General features: G+C 39.4%; 1 protein-coding gene across 3 annotated transcripts in view; it reads right to left on the reverse strand.

Annotated features, from left to right (window-relative positions):
• Positions 1–239: 239 nt before the first annotated feature.
• SPTBN1 (spectrin beta, non-erythrocytic 1) overlaps positions 240–19,167 on the reverse strand; it is a 135,843-nt gene continuing 116,915 nt past the window's right edge. For all 3 annotated transcript variants that reach the window (XM_082755763.1, XM_082755762.1, XM_082755764.1), the window contains 10 exons: positions 16,879–17,123; positions 16,335–16,473; positions 15,191–15,275; positions 13,834–14,030; positions 11,470–11,582; positions 10,717–10,780; positions 5,305–5,543; positions 3,818–3,991; positions 2,003–2,045; positions 240–1,658 (listed from right to left, as the gene is read on the reverse strand). In XM_082755763.1, the coding sequence (XP_082611889.1) occupies positions 1,443–1,658; positions 2,003–2,045; positions 3,818–3,991; positions 5,305–5,543; positions 10,717–10,780; positions 11,470–11,582; positions 13,834–14,030; positions 15,191–15,275; positions 16,335–16,473; positions 16,879–17,123 (1,515 nt within the window). In that variant the 3' untranslated portion in view covers positions 240–1,442. The remainder of the gene's footprint in view (positions 1,659–2,002; positions 2,046–3,817; positions 3,992–5,304; positions 5,544–10,716; positions 10,781–11,469; positions 11,583–13,833; positions 14,031–15,190; positions 15,276–16,334; positions 16,474–16,878; positions 17,124–19,167) is intronic.

A 19,167-nucleotide genomic window follows, 5' to 3' on the forward strand; every position in this document is an offset into this window, starting at 1 on the left:
CAAAAAAATACCTACCTTGAAACATTTTATACAACATTGATTTAATTCTATCCCTTCTCCTTTTATTCTCTTTCTTTGGCACAGTCTGAGGGGCAGGACGAAAGGGATGGCAGGTGGGAAGTGAAGGAAAAGGAAAGGTAAGGAAAAGTGGCGAGAAAATAAGAAATTATTTCAGTATGAATTTTCACACAGAAAATGGAATTACACATTAAGACATTAGTTTCAGTGCACAGGAGAGATGACATTTTAAAATAACTTTATTTTTGATCCTCTTTCAAAATTATGTTTTAACATTATCAGAAATGAAATAAGAAACTTAACCAGCATATTTAGTTTTAAAAGCATTTAATGACATAGCATATATTTAACAGATAGGGTAAAAGTCTAGAGGTACAGTTCAATACAACTGAAAGCCAGTTCCAGTACTACTCTTGACTACAGGCCCAGTCATTGAAAGTTCATTCCTATTAAATGTAATTTTTGATTGTGCAGTAAGATGAAAATTTTTCATTACAATAGTTACAGTGACAGAAATGCACACTATGTATCAAATAGCAAGGTAATGTAGCAAAATTATAACACACAGTGCTGTAGCTGACAAGCAAGTAACCATTTGAGTAACATTACTTTTCCAGTAAATGCTTCAGTTCCACTTTTACACTTATCAATGATTTTAAAGGGTTTATTATACATCTAGTCTTATTATACTTTGTACTAGAATTATCTGAAACATACAATATAATGTATTTCGGCAAAAAAAAAAAATTTGAAATTACAGATTATTTAAAACTGTATCAGCCTGCTAATCCATCTCATACACCAACATTCTTATCTGTCGTACTTGATGCAGAAAAGCTTCAGGTTGTGTTAATAACCAATGCCAGGATATAAATGGTTTGTCTGTAAGTTAATGCATACCTGCACTCTGTTACAGCAAAGATAATACACTATCATTTTAATAAATGTTAGAATTGTAATGGGAGGCTCTACTAGTCAAGACTCAGCATAACAACCTTAAATGGAAGTGAACGTTTTTGAAAATTTGTACATTGTTTTTTGATGTGCACAGTAGATTCGAAAGCACCGCTGCCTTGCATACCAATAGCACTAGGAGTGGGTTATTTTCCAAGACAGCCTCACAAAATTGAGGAACAGTTTAAATATTAAGATCTAATCTACATTAACTTCATTTAAAAAAAAAACAAAAACAAACCCCCAAACCTGGTCCTCCCTCTCCTACAGAAGCTGCCCAATGCACCTCATACACATTTGTAACTTTAGATTCTTTTTTTGTTGGCTTTTTATTTTAAAACGCTCTATAAATAAAAAAATGTCAATCACATTGAGGAACATGAGGCACAGAGAGTAACGTATTGGTTCTGAGCTCGCATGCTGGAATTCCACTGGAACGGTCAGAGAAGTGCAGTGTGTGGAGATGGAGTTCACTTCTTTTTACCAAAAAGGCTGAATCTTTTCTCTTTGTCTTTCTCTTTGTCTTTCTCCCTCTTGCCAGGACTGGACTCGCTGGTTATCGTGACACTGGCAGGCAGGGTCTGGGCACGGCTGGAAGCTGGAGTGCTCTGAGTGGTCGGGGACACTTCGATTTTATCAGATGAGATAGCTGATGTGATGGCCTGAATCCACGTGTTCATCTCCTCCTTCAAGAAGACCCAAAGGTAGAAAGCTGTTAAAATCCACGCACCACATTATCTCTCTCTCATTCATTCAACACTGGAGATGGGGAATGGATAGAAGTGGGAAATTAAACACAGCCCTAACTCATCATCTGGCAGGGGCAGTCTACTACAACCTGTACCTTGTATCTGAGAAGCCCTGGTTTGTCTGTGTGAGCTTCTGAATCTAAACGTAACACACATATTCATACATGATTCAAGACCAGGAAATCAAAGTGTATCCCCAGCTCTTTCCATTTTTTTTTTCCCCAGTTGTACAACAGCACAGATTCCACATCAGTAATGCATAGTGAGAAAAACAAACTTACATCATCTTTGGCTTGGAAGAGGTATTCATTGCCATCAGTCAATCTGCAAAGAAAACCGCCATCACAAATTTAGTTTAGTAATAATCACAGTGGTACAACTCATGCTTTTTTAATTACAGTATGTAATCAGACCAAGACATATGGGACAGTCATAACATCTATATACACACAAATACACCCCAACAACTAATGTTTTAGTATCTCATACTATCATGCAGATGCAGCCACACACACTGTATTCTGGTCTCTATACATGCTTATGATAGTGGTTGTGTTCCAGTATGTCAGGATGCACTGCAGAGGGAGGTTGCCATCTTCAGCAGCCGATGACTGCTGTTTCAGTACTTGCTCTTTCAGGCAGATCTCTTCTCTTTTGGAAACGATAGTATAAAAGTTTATTCAATACTTTAAAAAGACAGAAGTCACAAACAACACCCAGAGTTTTCACTGCTTTTGTAGAAACCTGTCAAAATTCTGCAGCTGCCCTGCTGTCGTAAGTACTGTGATGGTGACTCAAGATATTGTACTGTATATTATTCATGAGTAGCTGCTGCTGCTTCTCTGCTGATTTTACTCAGGGAGTTTAACTGGAATATAGGAAATGATTTATGTGAAGACATATTAATAAAAAAGGACTGAATAACTTCAGGCATTGAAACAAGTCAGAAGCAGAGTCAGTGGGAACGGCATTGCAGGCTTACTGAGCTTTCCCCAGAAAATGAAAGCATTTTAAAATATATTTATGAAATGAAATTAAGTATTAATCAGTAAAATAACATTAATGTAAATTAAGACACTTGGAAGAATGTAACTATGCCTGTATTTCTTCTTTAAACAATAAAGGAAAATATTTCCAGTTTATTTTCCACTAGCCCTTTTAGTGAGAGACTTGCCTGCATGTGAGATCTACAGAGACCTCACCCCTTGCAGAACTGAGCCTCTCAGGTGTTCTCCTTCTCAGCTTGGAGAAAGAGTTTTGCCACAATGAGCCGGCATAACTCTCTGGGGAATTCTTCTAATGAGAATGAGTGAAGAAAATAAGCTACATGTACATGCAGTTACCCAAGAGACCTGATACAGGTGACAGGGAAGGAAGGGCAATTGCTTTTCCTGCCTAAGTTCATATTTGGAACACCTTATTCTTAAATTATCACTTCAGAGTTGTTTGAAATAACATGGAGGATGAATCACATAGCTGCAGGCTGTATTCAAGAAGGCTAACAGCAAGTTTCCCTAAATATGGATTATATCAAATTTAGAGGATTCTTGCATCAATATCAACTTAATATTCCATCTTGGATTCCACAATGGGATCAGTTCATACTTTGAGTCTCCTCTGAAAGAATCACCTAACAGCTGTGTACTAGTAAAATATTTTTTTTTTTTTTACTGTGGGCACTAAAAGATTGATCATTAAAATAAACACAAGACTTTGGAAATAAAAGCTTTTTTTAAATCCTTTGAACATTAAGTACTTCATACACTTCAGTATGACTGGTCTGCAACTACATGTTCAAAACCTGAAAATGTCATTGATATCTGGAAAGTTCAGCGTTTTAAAACGCAGGCTCTTAGCTTTGGGGACACACACCTAGTCTTGTCCCACACATAAATAAAGTGCACTGATTATTTTGATAGTGCTTGCTACCTTTGATATGGACCATGTATCCAGTGTTGGGAAGACCCTGTTCAGAAAAGCAGATTCTGCAGTTAATATTCACAATCAGTTCTTGGGCTGGATCCTGCCAATGAATTTGTCAAGTGAACATACCCACCACAACTTAGGCTAACATAAAGATGCTTGGACAGATTTACCTTAGCTTGAAGACATGCTTTTTCTTTTTATAATCGACTGCTATTTCACAGACTGCTTCTTTCAAGCTGACAGGAATCTCATTGTGGTAGGGAATGCCAGAAGCAGCAGCTTTTGAATCCTTGTAGAAGCCCATTTCTTGGTTGTTTATGACACAGTACACGTTATGCCATGATCTTCAGGACATGGAAAATAACAAAAATACTTGTCAGTCTAATGCTCTTACTTGCAAAACTGGAGAAACTGAACACAGTGATTACATTATGATAAACAGAGACCACTTCAATCTGAGGATAGAAATACAGTATACTATGTCCTGTGTCTGTAAAACACAGATTAAAAAAAAATCTCTCATAAAAGCACTACTTTAAGACTTGAAGATAGAAGTCCTGACTTTGAGCCAAATGAAATATAGATTTCCAGAGCTCTCTGTGATAGCATGTTAGCATATCTTAAGAGTGGGTGGATTATTTGGCAGACTATGCAGTTTACATCCTTGGGAAAAAAACTGATTGACCTTTTAATGACTATGCTTTATTACAGAAGGAATTCTCATTGTGCTGCAAGCTAATGAACAGACTGCGTATGACATCCTTGACTGTTAAAAATGCTCTTAGAGACACCATCTGCTTCATTCTCTAATATAACTATAAAGATCAATTACTAGAAATAAGAGTCTCTAGATATTAGTACTCGTGGCTGTCACTGCCCCAGAGTAGTTCTCTGTTGTGAAATCACTCTAGCTGAAGAAAATTCATGGTTGGACTGTAATGCAGCTTACTGACTCATGAGCTGCACTGAGCTCTACAGAGCACCTCAGCTCTGACCAAATCCCTCAGGTGTTGGTGTAGCTCACTACTTGCTAGTTGACACTTTTCTTTTTAGTCAAGTTATGGTTTCAAGAGCTTTCTCAGGTCAAGAAGGACCAGTGTCTGCTTTTCTACTGCAGACAGGAATCTCAAAAAATTTGCCTGTTTGAGAACTGCAGGATTGAGTCCTCAGGAATGGACTCGACTAAGGCACACAAAATCATCTTCACCCGCTTTTCTCTTCTAAGCAGATTACAGTGTAGGTGGAAAGTGCTAATGTGCAAACAGATGTCAGAAGAATATGGACATTTCTGTTCTCACACCTACATGTTTTTCTTTTCTTGTAGTAACGTACAACTCAAGAGATCTGGAATCAAATCCCACTACTGCCATGAATTCATCATGTGAAGTGGGAGAATCATGGTATCTTTATGCCTCTCTTTTCCACCTTCTAAGTGTGGCTAATACTGCATTCTCTACCATGTATCATGAGATAGCAACTTCATTGAATATACTTTTTGATCATGTATACACCGTTCCTAGAACAACATGAGCATAAGCTTGGAAAGTACTTTGGAGCTGTGAGAAGACAATAACAACAGTGGTAACATTTACCACTTACATCTTACATCACAGTGAGTTTGGATGCAATTATATGCATTAAGCATCAAGTACTCTACCTGCTGGAGGCTTTCTTGCTGTGTGTCTCCCATTCATGTTTACGATGTAAGAAGCCTTCCATCTGAGCTGAAGGAATCTCCTGTGTTTTGGCTGGTAGGGTAGCAGCAGTCTGGGCCTGAATGGCAGCCTTGGCTTTGCGGTCTGCCGTTGGAGAAGGAACAGGACTAGACTCCTTTGAACTTGTCCTCTGTTCTGCAGCTCCATTGACCATTTCATTTGTTTCTGCAGTTTCTGCCACCTAGGAACAGTGGAAGAAATGTTCAGCTAGATGCCTCATGACACCGAGGTTTCTTGCAGTTAATCTGTTCCCCTGCACAACGTGGCTGTGTATAAACTTTGCCTGGAGAATGACACAGGCCAATAAAATCTTTCTCACATTCCATGGAGACACAGAAGGCCAAGGAAATTAGAAGGTATGAATGGATTAGTATTCATTTTATAGGTGGAGAGACAGGAATATAAGAACTGCTAAACTTCACAGTGTGAGTTTTACTGTGCTTTGCTCTGCTAGTCAATTCATATTCTTTTATATATTGTTATTCCTAAAATGAGAGCATTCAGTTCTGTTGCTAAGTGCTCAAATGTTTGGAACAGTAACAATCACACTTTCTGCGAACCTGAGAGGAACAGTAGAAGTTATACACATCAGCCACCTTAAATACATTTATAACATTACTGGGGCATAAAAAGTCTATAAAAGGTATTAGCTATATGTCAACAGAAAAATATGTCAAAATTGCCCAGGAGCATTTACAAAAATTCGCAGAATTTGTTTCTGTAAAAGCTCCTTTCCCACTTTCCCCATTCCCCTAGTGACACAACAAAATCAAAACATGCAGAAATTAGAGAGATTACACCATGCATTTCATCTCCACCATCTCAGTTAGGATATTGGATCTTAAAGACAAGGGAAATGAGGTCATATGTCATTTTATCACGGTCTTTTTCAGACTTTCATTATTAGGTGGATTGGATTTTTGTTAAAGGAACTGAAAACCACCACAGTCACACAACATCACACAGCTATTTACCCCCAAACAAAGACAGAACCAAGGCCTTGCCCATCACTTGCTTTGTTGATCGCGTTGCCTGTCGCACTGTGATCGAGATAGCCTAGAGAGCAGCCATGTTTCCAGCAGCTCTGACTGGTCAAGCTGTCGACGTCTTCAGGAGCCATTCATCCAAAAATCATTTAAATTGGAATCCTAATGGCTATACACTTTGGAAATGCAGCTTGGTCCCAGTTTTTTTGTTTTTTTTTTTTGTTTTTTTCTTGTACCATTACTTTAACATGTAGAGCCATTTGGTAGCAGCTCAGGAGTTACACAACCAGTGTGTATTATTATTATTAGCAAGTTACTAAAGCTTAGTGCTGCTAATGCTCTAGTAGATTACAAACATTCTGGACTGTTTTTATGCAGACAAGCAGGTATTTGTGAATGGCACAGTAATTAGACATTCCCACTTCTGCAAAAAGCCCGGACAATTCAAAAGCAGCCGAATTATTATGCAACAAACCAAATTTTGCCACCGTTGTCTAAAGCTTCTTGCACCTGCCAAGTATACATTGTTGTACCTCACACCTTTGTACCTCAGATATTGACCTAGAAAGACCTAAGTGTCAACTTGCTATGAATATGGGAAGGGTTGGTTAACTGCCTTTAAGCAATCTAAATCTCCAGAGTACAGACACTACATCACTGAAACAGGGAAAGAATCACAGCTCACATTCCACTTCAAGTCATATCTCTATTTTACTCTGTCCCTAAAGACATGTAGCCTTACAGCCTAGTTATCAGAAGGAACATCTACCCTGCACTGAAGATCTATCTAGTGTTATCCAGCTGGAGTAAAAATCAATGATGCTGCTTCTTCAAACTTAGGTTAAGTCAGAGCCATCAAACCCTGCTATTTATATTCAAATCTCAAAATAAAACAAAAACGTTGATTAAAGGAGGGCAGGAGGTGGGGGCAATAAATAGATGAGACTGAAGATTATCCAAACATTGCCAGCACTGCTGCTGCAACACAGGTAGTGAAATCCACAACCAGTGATTCACCAAAGAATGCTTAATTAATTAATCACCACGAGCACTGATCAATGGCCAACATACCACATTAAAGAAAAAGGAGAGCCCTTTGAAAATTTTACTGACCACTGACTGTTACTGAACTTCAAACATACTCTTTTAAACTGACAGGATCCCTGTCTGAGATACACGAGGCACTTGTGAATAGCAATAAAGAATTACTGCAGACTTGTATAGTCTGCATGCTACATAGACCACAGTTGACTCAGCACAACTACCCAGAACTACCTATTAGCTAAGCCAATGTGGAAAGTAGGATGTTTTCTGTAGTGATACAGACAAGACATGAAAATATTACAGATCTTGGGGTACCTGTAATGATTAATCTGAAATAAAACAGACAAGTTCCATAACAGCAGCCACTGCACAGCTACTTAAAATGTTTTTATGGTAAGTAACATGTAATTCAGTGCTGCAATCTATAAGCCTGCGGTTTTAAATGGTAACTGCCAACTCTAATTACACAATCAGACCTGTAAAATCTACTTAAAATGCTGCTGATTGTAAAAGGGCTATGAAAAGCTTTATTGATGCTCTTTCAGGTTTTATTTCCTTTCCATGTGTTATCTACAATTAACAGAAAACAAGCAAAATAAATCTGAATCATAAACAGGTATGCAAAGAATGTGTCATGAAAATAGAGAAAAACAGGAGCTAAACAAATTTTAATGGAAACATGCATTGGGCATGCAAAGACAGCGCAACAGAGGACAAACATTAATAGCAAACTGTACTGTTACAACAAAACAGTTATCACGTACATGAATACAGTTTTCTTAATCGTGACTGAGAGGTTAGTTGCAAGTTCTTTAGTGGCTAGAGACTACTCTTGAGGTATATTTAAGTCAGGACTGTATAACATGCAACAAGACAGCCGGTGACAATGACTGGAGACATTCCTTTGATTTTCATAGTGCTTGAAGCAACATTAAGTACAGGTCATCAACTTAAGTCTGCACCACAGCTTAAATAATAGACATATTTGCCTTTTCAGATGCAAATGGATGACAGCTTGTATATTGTTCTGGCATAAGTAATCATTTTAATGTTTTAAGCCGGAACCATAGACCATACTGAATTGGTGAAATCTTACACTTCTTGTGCCTAAAATGATGACCTTAACTGATGACGTAATTAATTTTTCTTAATCATGTATCATTTCTATATAGAAGTGGACTAATGCAAGTAAAAACATGTATCTATATAAATTACCTTTACAAACTTTTAGCCAGAATACATCTGAAGGCTTCTGAAACTGTGGTATCTGAAGCTACAGCTAAACTGCTCTGAGAACTGTCATACTCTTAAAGGCACACAGACCCAACACTGGTGTAAATAGTCACCAGATCATTTGCATGATTTTATATGAAAATTTAAAAAGCATTAAGAATATATATCTTGTTATCCTGACAAAAGAAAAAAAAAAACATGCATCATGAAGTAGAAAGACAAGTTACAGTAAAAGTACAATTACTGAAGCACATCCTTTCAACCACCTCTCTTATGAGCTTAGCCAATACAGAATGATATAGCTGCACTGCTCAGCTGGTTGTCAGAGAAAATCTGACCAACTACAGCATATTTCATGCCTCAAGTCAGAAATAATACAGCTGTGTACATCTGATGTATTGCAACACAAGATTCAGTGAACTGACCTAAAAAGCTCTCATGAAAGACTGTGAAGTGTGGATGGCAAAGATTAACATGGAAATGCATTATGTATCATGGTAATGAAATAAAAAATGAAGCAAACGGGTGATGTATAAGACTGTGGTAACCAGCAAGGTGATAATGATCTGGGATTCATATTCCTTGCCACAACTACATATAATTTCATAAACATTAGAATGTAAAACACTCATCTCACTTCCTCATTAATACTGAGGATGAACTGAAAGGCTTTATTTAAAAGAAAGAAAAAGACAGAACTGCTTATTATCCAACAGTGTTAACAGAGTCTGTGTGAAGACCCAGAAGTAACTGGGATGGATGACCTGAAAGGTAAGCATATGCTAAAAGGCAGTTCCTCCCAGAGTCCTAGACTGGGACCTTTATTTCCTTTGCGGTAATGGTAGAAGTTCTAATACCTGCTGATGTGAGCCTGCCAGGAGCCCTTCTTGTGTTTACTACGATCTCAGAGAGTGAGGTTCAAAAACACGACAGAGAAGTGCCAGTTTTTACTACAATTCAGAGCATCAATTGGAACAAGCAGGCTTTGCAGGAAGGTAATGAAGAGATAGGCCAGTTTTCAACTACTGTGTTGCTTTAAATAAACATACATATTTACTGTTATTTCTATGGCTGCACATTTAAGAGTATTGGCATGCATCCTGATTCCACTAGAACCTCCTCTGTTAAGAAGGAATGAATTGACAATTCAGCCTAGATCTATAGAAAATACAGAGCTGGGATCTTAGACCAATGTACTTTATTTCACTTTCAAAGAAAAGTGTCACAATCTCTCAATAAGGGTCTGCATCCTAATCTCATTTGTACCACTGTAGCTCCAATGTCAGTCAATGGAACTGCTGTTGCGTAAATTCTCCAAGGGAAAATGGGGCCCCAAAACAGATAGTCAGCAAGATCACAACTCTTCAGAAGGACTAAATTCCAAGATAAATCTAGAAACTATGTTTTATTGGTTTATTTCATGTTTATTTTTATCTGCAGTCAATGAATCCATCTGCATGGAATGTTATAAAGCTAACCTTAAGGCTTTTAATTTGTTGGTAGTTACAACACTCCCCTCCCTCCCAGCCTTTTCTACTGAGCTCACTTGTGTGTATTGTCTTTGGCCTTGTGAATAACTCACTTTCTAATGCAGCTGATTTAATAATGTTGCCGTGCTGAAACCTGTTAGTATAACTCGATGCGTCATACCTGTCAGATTCTAGTTCTCTTCTTCATTAGGATGTAATCTCATTAAATCTCTATTACTCATATAAAAGACGGTTTAGCTGGAAAATCTTAATACTATTAATGACATGAAAAACTCACAGTAAATAACATGAAATAAATGTGTCACCTTAAAGCAACTGAGTGTCAGTGAGGATACTGAAATAAACAAGGATTAAAGTGAAACAAAATATATCTCCAAGGGGCTGCTAATTAAATAAAATCAACTGATGGGAAGGAAGAGAAAAGCAGCAGGGAAATCTGAAGCCAAAAGATTAAACCAGAACCAGTAAACCATACTGAAAAAAAGGTGTCTTTTGCTGCAAATGTTTCTGTATGTCACAGTCCAGACCATGATCGGTCATTGGCTGTCCGTCTGCTAATAAAGTTTTTGTAGTTTTGGTAGGTTTGGGAGCGGTAACTAACCCGTGGAGATTCCTGGTCTGATGGCAAACCATTTTGGGAAACCTGTTCTCCTTTTGTTCCATCCCTGTTGAGAAAGGAAAAAGAAAAGATACTAAGTTCTTGAAAGTCACAGATCTTTTTCACAAAAAAAAAAAAAAAGATTTTCCTACTGAATTTTGCATATCTCAAATTCAAGCAAGCTCTTAAAAACTGCCAAGTCATCTGTTAACAACACCATAAAAGCATTGCCTTTAAAAGGTTTCCACTTGCAAGGGCAGAAGCCTACTGCAATAAAGAAATGCCCAGCTGAATAAATCCAATGCTTAAGTGTGATCAAAATAGGCTTTCATGACGGTTACTATCTCACAAAGTCTACTCCTGTTATACACATAATTTCATAAATGTTAATGTTACATGGACACAGCTTAAAATCCATCCGTAACAGATGCTCATTAAAGGAGAAAGCAAAGATTGTTCAGAAATTTTAATTAATAACACACAGGGTGTATAAGGTGTATAAACAGCACTTTTACTTGAAGGCCAGGTACGTCTTAACAGTAGGAACTGCTTCATGGTGAAAAATTGGAACATTCAACCTAGCAGTGAATTGAGATCACTGGGAAAGGTCCCCATCAGCTACATCCATGAAGTCTTCTAAAAAGGGTCACATCACAAAACCACGCAACCTCCAGCCTCCCCCTTTACAACACATCTTCATCCTGAGAATCCTGACACGTGAAGCATGCAGTTCAGATTCCTGCATCATGGGCTTACCATTGCTGCTGGGAGTCTGCATCCTCTGCAGCCTTTGGGCTTGGCTCTGGAGTAGGCGGCTGTCTCTTCCTCTCCTCTTCCTCCTGTTGTCGACGTACTTCCAGCAGTTCCAACTGAGAAATGAAACATTTTTGTGCATGTTAAAGCACTGCATCTCAGTCAATTTTCAGGGGCACTACTAGAAATGAAGAACAACACTTTGTTGGGTTAAAAACTGGCTGGGTAGCCGGGCCCAAAGAGTTGTGGTGAATGGAGTTAAATCCAGCTGGAGGCCAGTCACTAGTGGCATCCTCCAGGGCTCAGTACTGGGGCGACTCCTCTTCAATATCTTTATCGATGATCTGGATGAGGGGATCGAGTGCACCCTCAGTAAGTTTGCAGGTGACACCAAATTAGGGGCGTGTGTCGATCTGCTCGAGGGTAGGAGGGCTCTGCAGGAGGATCTGGACAGGCTGCACCGATGGGCTGAGGCCAACTGCATGAAGTTCAACAAGGCCAAGTGCCGGGTCCTGCACCTGGGGCACAAAAACCCCAAGCAGAGCTACAGGCTGGGAGAGGAGTGGTTGGAGAGCTGCCTGGCAGAGAAGTACCTGGGAGTGATGGTGGATAGTCGGCTGAATATGAGTCAGCAGTGTGCTCAGGTGGCCAAGAAGGCCAACGGCATCCTGGCTTGTATAAGAAGCAGTGTGGCCAGCAGGGCTAGGGAAGTGATCGTCCCCCTGTACTCGGCTCTGGTGAGGCTGCACCTCGAGTACTGTGTTCAGTTTTGGGCCCCTCGCTACAAGAAGGACATGGAGGTGCTCGAGAGAGTCCAGAGAAGGGCGACGAAGCTGGTGAGGGGCCTGGAGAACAAGTCCTACGAGGAGCAGCTGAGGGAGCTGGGCTTGTTCAGCCTGGAGAAAAGGAGGCTCAGGGGTGACCTTATCACACTCTACAGGTACCTTAAAGGAGGCTGTAGCAAGGTGGGGGTTGGTCTGTTCTCCCACGTGCCTGGTGACAGAACGAGGGGGAACGGGCTAAAGTTGTGCCAGGGGAGGTTTAGGTTGGATGTTAGGAAGAACTTCTTTACTGAGAGGGTTGTGAGGCATTGGAACGGGCTGCCCAGGGAAGTGGTGGAGTCACCATCCCTGGAGGTCTTTAAGAGACGTTTAGATGTAGAGCTCAGTGATATGGTTTAGTGGAGGACTGGTTAGTGTTAGGTCAGAGGTTGGACTGGGTGATCTTGGAGGTGTCTTCCAACCTAGGTGATTCTGTGATTCTGAGAAACAGAGTTTGAATCAGACACCCTACAATGTGAACTACACCCTACGTTTTTCTGAAACTTTACTGAAATTAAAGTTTATTGGCATAAAATTTGAAGGGATACGTCTTTAAAAGTATTAATTATTTAAAGTTTGTTGCACTGGATATGGCACTAAGTCACAGAGCATCAGACTCTAACATTAAATGGAGTTCCTGTGCAGTTGCTTGCTATGTCCAGGTATCTTACCTAATTCATTTCATTAAAACAAAAAAGAAAAAGAAAAAGAAAAACAAAACAAAAAAGCAAAGTATCCCAAGCTATCAAAATATTTAAAAGTGACATCCTCTTGTCTGCTTGACATACACAAAAGTAAAATGTTTCACATCAGAATCCCTGAAATTGACCATCAAAATAAAAAACAGCTTGCTTTTTGAAGATGCTATGCAACTCCAATTCACTGTCTGCAGCTGTGATGTTCAGTGAGTGTTAAAAATCAAGCCATTTCAATTTTAGCGTCTAAAGATTGTTCTCTAGAGATACTCTCCAAGCATTAATTACTGCCATTTCAGCTCTGATGAAAATGGTTTTTGGTGTTTTTTTGTTTGTTTGTTTTGTTTTGTTTTGCTTGTGTATTTCTCGGGGAAAATATAGCCTTGCACTGGAGGCCAAAACACAACAAACATTTTTGTTGAACTCCCCTTGCCATGCTGTCCTCTTGAACTGAAAATATTTTCAAGAGTTTGGATCTGGGTTTTTGTTCCTCAGCATCTCCCTTCCCTTTTAGCAGTATGGCCTATACATCAGAGAGCCAGGGCAAACCACTCCACTCTAGAATTTGCTTCTGGGTCATCACTCCTGGGCCTCCGACAGCTCTTGTAGACTACTAAGGTCATTTACCACTTAAGCTCTCTTTGCAGGCTGTTGAGCTCAAATGAACCTAAGAGGGTTTTAGCATTGTTGGGAACATGAAACTTCAGGCCCTGGGTGATCAGCCTTGGTTGGCCCTCCACAGCATCAACAAATGGAGATGAGGTTGGTGGTATTGGGAAGCTACTAGGAACAATCAGCAGACACCACAATGGGAATGGCCAAGAGGAGTTCTTCTTGTCTAAAGCACTCACCGTGGTCAGTCTTTCCAGTGCTGCAAATCTCTCATCCCAGGTAGCTGCAGATTTCTCAAATGCTTCATGCCGCTTGATTAATTTTTCCACTTCATCAACACTTTGACCTATTTCACGACTGGATAGGTAGGGCTCCTGCCCCAGCAGCCAGGCCTCAGCCACACTCGCGTCTCTTGAAAACTGATGCACCTCCAAAACTGAGTAAAGAATGTACAGACATCAGTGCTATTAATGTCAAAAAGGGCATCATGAAGGTATTGGGCATTTTCAGAATTTACTTTAAAACAGCTGGGGGAAAAAACAAATGTATTCGGCTAAGTGTTTTCCTTAACTAAGTTCACTGAAATTAACAGTAAAAAGACAGAAATTTCTCATGTTGGCTCTGCTTTGAGGAAAAACAAAAGTTAAGGCCCACCTTTATTTCTTCTGCAGACTATTTCATTTTCTAATTGCAGTGTCTCCTTTCTGTTCTAATCTGCTGTTACCTAGTAACTTCACAGATGAAATTCTGTTTTCTGCTGTTTTTCTTCCTCACTCTGGCCTGTCAACCAAACAGCTAGACTGAAGGCTGCAAGCCTGTACTTCAGGCTTGCCTACAATGCTACAGTTCCAGGTTTCCTTCCAGCTGAAAAAAGCTTCCACAGCTTTTGTGAATGAGATTGCAAAACAATTTTGATGAAGAATATGGTTCAACCACCCAAATTCAGCGACAGGCACTCGTGATTCTTTTTCTTAAAGCCTGCTGAGACTCAGAAAGAATGAATAAAGTACACAGAGCAGCCCAGAACTCCACAAAATAATTACACTGTGCTGTACATTTTGAGATGCTCGAAGTTCATGTGTTGTTAACTGTCTGCTGCAAAGCCTTCAGTCCATATGCGTTACAGAAAACCTTGTTAGAGTATCTGAACTGTGTTGTTTCTGGTGTAAAAACTGGAAAATGCTCTAATATTTAAAAGTGCATCTTTTGTCAATAAACTCATTAACTTGGCCTCTCAGACAATGCTGGTATGTTACATGTGTAAGATAACAAAGCTTTACTTCCCCATATTTTTTGTCAGTACATCCTTTGTAGAAAAACAGTTGGAATGTGACATCTGCAAAACCTGGTGCATCTGTTTCACCTAGCTCCAGTTTTGGTCATACAGAGTAAGACCTTTAGGGCAGGTTTCTTTGTTTCAAGTTCTCAGTTATTTTACAATTAACAGACATGATTTTTTCAGTTAGTACAGTACAAAAACACTTTCAAGTGATGAAAAAAATAAAAAAGGAGTTTCAAGTTTTTTAAGTGCTCAGAAAGACACAGTGAAGAGAGTTAGATATGGCCCTGCCAAGAAAAATGCGAGGACATCCTTACTCAGTCTCAGCCACTCCCATCTGTCTTCCCATTTGTCAATCATTTCTTTTCTTTTCTCTGTCAGCTGCAGTAGCTTTTCCTTGATCTGGATTTAAGAGGAGAATGCAGGACTGTTATATAAGCATTAGGCAGCACGGTCACCTCACCACACTGTGTAAGCTGGTATCACAAGCAAAAGGCACTGGCATTTACTGACAGGATACATTGTGCTGGATTGTCAGGAATGACTTAAAAAAAAAAAAAAAGCCATTGTATTCATGTTTTTCCTTTGAAATACAAATAAATATGACATTTACATTAAAACACTACAAACAAATCTAATGGTACAACCATGCAGTGTATCTTCCACTTTTTTTATTTATAGATGTGCATATATAAATGTGCTACCTGTGCTACCTGAAGCTACTTGTGCTAACAATGACATGCCAACATAAGCACTATATCATTCACAGGGTGAATACTGGCTAGCAAGATCTTCCAGTTCCTGAGGAAATGTTACTCTGAGGCTGCTCCGCAGCACTTATGTGTAACACAAGCACAGAAAACATCACCTCCCCAAGTGGGCAGTCTTATGATATTTGGCTATCCTCCCTCTGCAAAAGGGAGACAGGAAGAAACAAGGGTTGAGCCTCTATCCTTTGGCCTAGTCAAATCAGAAAATAAATCAAGGCCTTAGGCAGTCAAGTACATTTCTCTTGTAATATTCCCTGGATTTACTCCCTGTGAACTTTTTCCCGCTCCTTCCCCTAGCAGGCCTCTTCATAAGCATTCCAGCTGCCCTCAGCAAAATTCAGGATGCCTCTCAGTTGTCTCTGCTCTTGCTCTAAGAAATCACCTTTCCAAGCACAGCTATCCCAGAGACAGCTCTCTGCAGACTGAATGCAACAGCTTCTTTGCATTTCCTGGACTGACAGGGATACTTTAAATTTTGGTGTCATCTCTGCTCCCCAACGTGAATCCACAGCATTAAATCTTACACTAGCTTCACAATAGCAAGTAACTGCAATAGTCCCTGAAGTAATGCATGTCATTATAAAAATGCACCTTATTAATCCATAAATTTCACAATGCAAGTTTCTCTAGCTGAAAAGGAATCTATAGGCCAGCTGCACTGCAGTTGTTACCCGTTCAGTAAGTACAATACCTCCTCTGATGCGTAGTGTTTTCTTGCCAGAAGAGATTTGCCGAGCTCAATACAGGTAGTAAAGCTGTCATTTCGGGCATCGATTTCTGCTTTGATCCCCTGGTGATTGTTCATTAGCAGTTCAACAGAGGAAACATCCCTAAAATAGTCAATCCATGGTTCAGAAACATGTATTTAAAATTTAACAGCTGCTACATTAAAAAATAAATAAATCTAACCCAGAATGGTATGATACAAAATTTAATTCCTAGGTCGTCTTTGTAGTTCAGGAAACAGGGACTTTCAGCAGCCCTTCCATAGGGACAGCACCATTGTATTGTCAATCGGGGGTCAGATAAAGAAATTTGTGGGACATTGCCATTACTTCAGCAGCCCCCAGCCTCTGCTGGGCAGCAATACATAAGAGCAAGCTGCCACAACACCATCCCATTTTTTCAGCCACTCTTTCAATTTCTGGCTCAACAACACTGAGTGTTATAGATGTTCCTCAGCTGACCTGCAGCCTTATCTTCTGCATGATACTACAAAAGGTATTCCACATTACCTTGGCTTTTCCTGGGCTTCGATCTGCCGGATAACATCTTCCATCCAAAGCATGAGATCCCGAACCATGCTGAAGAAACGGAATTTGTCTCCTGTGTCCACCAGTCTAACCCTGCGGCCCTCGCAGGCATCCAACAGTGCCTTCCAGGCTTCTAGGACCTCATTTTCCCTCTTCTGGATGTCATCAGCTTTGTCCCCAGCATAGGCAGCCTGAAGGCGTGCAGCATCCTCCTGCAGCTGTCTCACCTGGCATGTGTTTGTAAGAGATAAATGAATCAACATTTGGGTATTATTGAGTATCAAATATGGGGGCATTTTAGCTGCTAATTCAAAATTGGAATGGCTTTTTGAAGTCATTGTCAATATTAATTGTCAATATATGTGGTCTGTCAATACTAGAAAGGTTTATTCTATTATTCAGTCAGTATATCTCTACAAGAATGTTTCTTAGAGAAGTCAGTGGGTCAAAGGACCCCGAAGATTTGCCACTGCTTAAGCCTCGTGTAAAACTGGATGGCAATATAAAGTGACTGTTTAATTCCAGGGCAAAAGGGGACCATTTTCATCATCAAATTTTCTTCCTCCCACACAAGTGAGAGAATACCACTCAGGAACTCCCATATCAAAACCATTATTCTAGCTGACATAGAGATGATTTTTCAAAAATGTAGATAATGACTTCAAACAGTAGAAATTTAGAAATTCAAAGATCCTTCTATTATTAGAAATCTCTTTTCCTTACAAATGCTCTCTTGGAACATCAAATGCTATTTCTTGTCTGTATCACATATTTTCTGAGCCAAGAAACACTGTATTGGGTCTTTTCTTAATCATTTTATCATTTTAGAAAGGTTTGATTATGAAATTAAATGGTGTTCTAGCTACAGGCACACAGATCCTGCCACTACCATGCTGATCTGTGGTGGTACTCCAGCAGTTTCACCCCAGAACTATCCTAAGTGCTTTCGACATAGCTCAGTGCTATGATTACCTATTCCCTCATTTAGGTCTTGATTCTAATTACCTTTTTGAGAGACTGGGATTGGTGTTTTGTGAATGTCTCCCATTTAATGTATAAAATCTACAGCTTCCTCAAGCAAAACTCTTGAAAAATCAAATGGTTGCTACATCCTCTTTATTCTAGTGTAAACAACTATGTAAATTGCAACATAATCAAAATCTGGCAGGCAGTTAGTCATAAAAGCTTTCTTTTCTGACCTACTGAGATAAATGCAGCTAGTCGTAATTCCTCCATTCCTTAAGCAACTTGTTTCTTTCCAGAATTCTCATTTTGGCAGTTGAACATTGGTGTTTTTTGTTTTTGTTTTTTTTTAATTTAGAATCCCATGTGTGCTGTATGAACAGCTGCCTTCTTCTATTTAACGTACCTTGGCTTCAGAAGATAAAGAATTAGATCAAGTTTGGCTGCTTTTAAAGACCTTAGCCTGGACAAATCCCCTCAGACTGCTATTAGGATGCATTATAAAAAGCAATATTCAAGTCAGAAAGCCTAAACCCATAACCGAGTCAGAAAGCCTCTTGGTAGGTCTACAGACTGGCTTTGCCTCTCAGAAAGCAAAAAGTGCCTAACAGAGGAGATATCTAAAGATTTTTTTTTAACAAGCTTACACATCCCTTACACATTCCTTCTGCTGGCATAAAGAGCAAGCAAACGTAAGGTGGCTTTCAGCACAACTAATATATATTCTACTCAAGAAAAACATTAAGAACAGAAAAACCTGAAACCTGCATTTCGTCTTACCTCTGGTATATTAAAAATTCTTGACAGACTTAGTATCTGTTCATTGTCTTTCAGAAGTTGCCTGAAGAGACACTATCTGAAGTCAAATGATTATTTTTCTTTGAATGTAAACTATTTTCCTACCATATCTGCCATGCAGTGTCCTACTAATGGTGCTGCTGCTTGGGGAAATCAGAAAAAACTTCTCTGGGGAACTGGTGTGTTATCCTCACACCTCCCTATCCATACTCTATTCCTCGGACTGGTAGGAGACATCACAACTTTTTGCTTTACTTCAAATCAATTCAGAATTCCTCTGCATTTATGAATTTTTCTCCAGCCAAGGGAACGACTTTATTCCAAGATGGAATAAAGTTCAACAGGCAATTATCTGTGTACTCAGAAATCCACTGATTTCTGTTTTAGGGAAACTAATTAACCTAATGCAAGAACAGAGAAGCAGAAAAACAGATAAGAAAATGATCCATAGGAACTTATACCCATAGGAATACACTTGGCAAGCAGCTGCCAGCACTCTGTCTCCCAGCC

The sequence above is a fragment of the Aythya marila genome, assembly GCF_965140915.1.
Source record: "Aythya marila genome assembly, chromosome: 3".
Lineage (NCBI taxonomy): Eukaryota > Metazoa > Chordata > Aves > Anseriformes > Anatidae > Aythya > Aythya marila.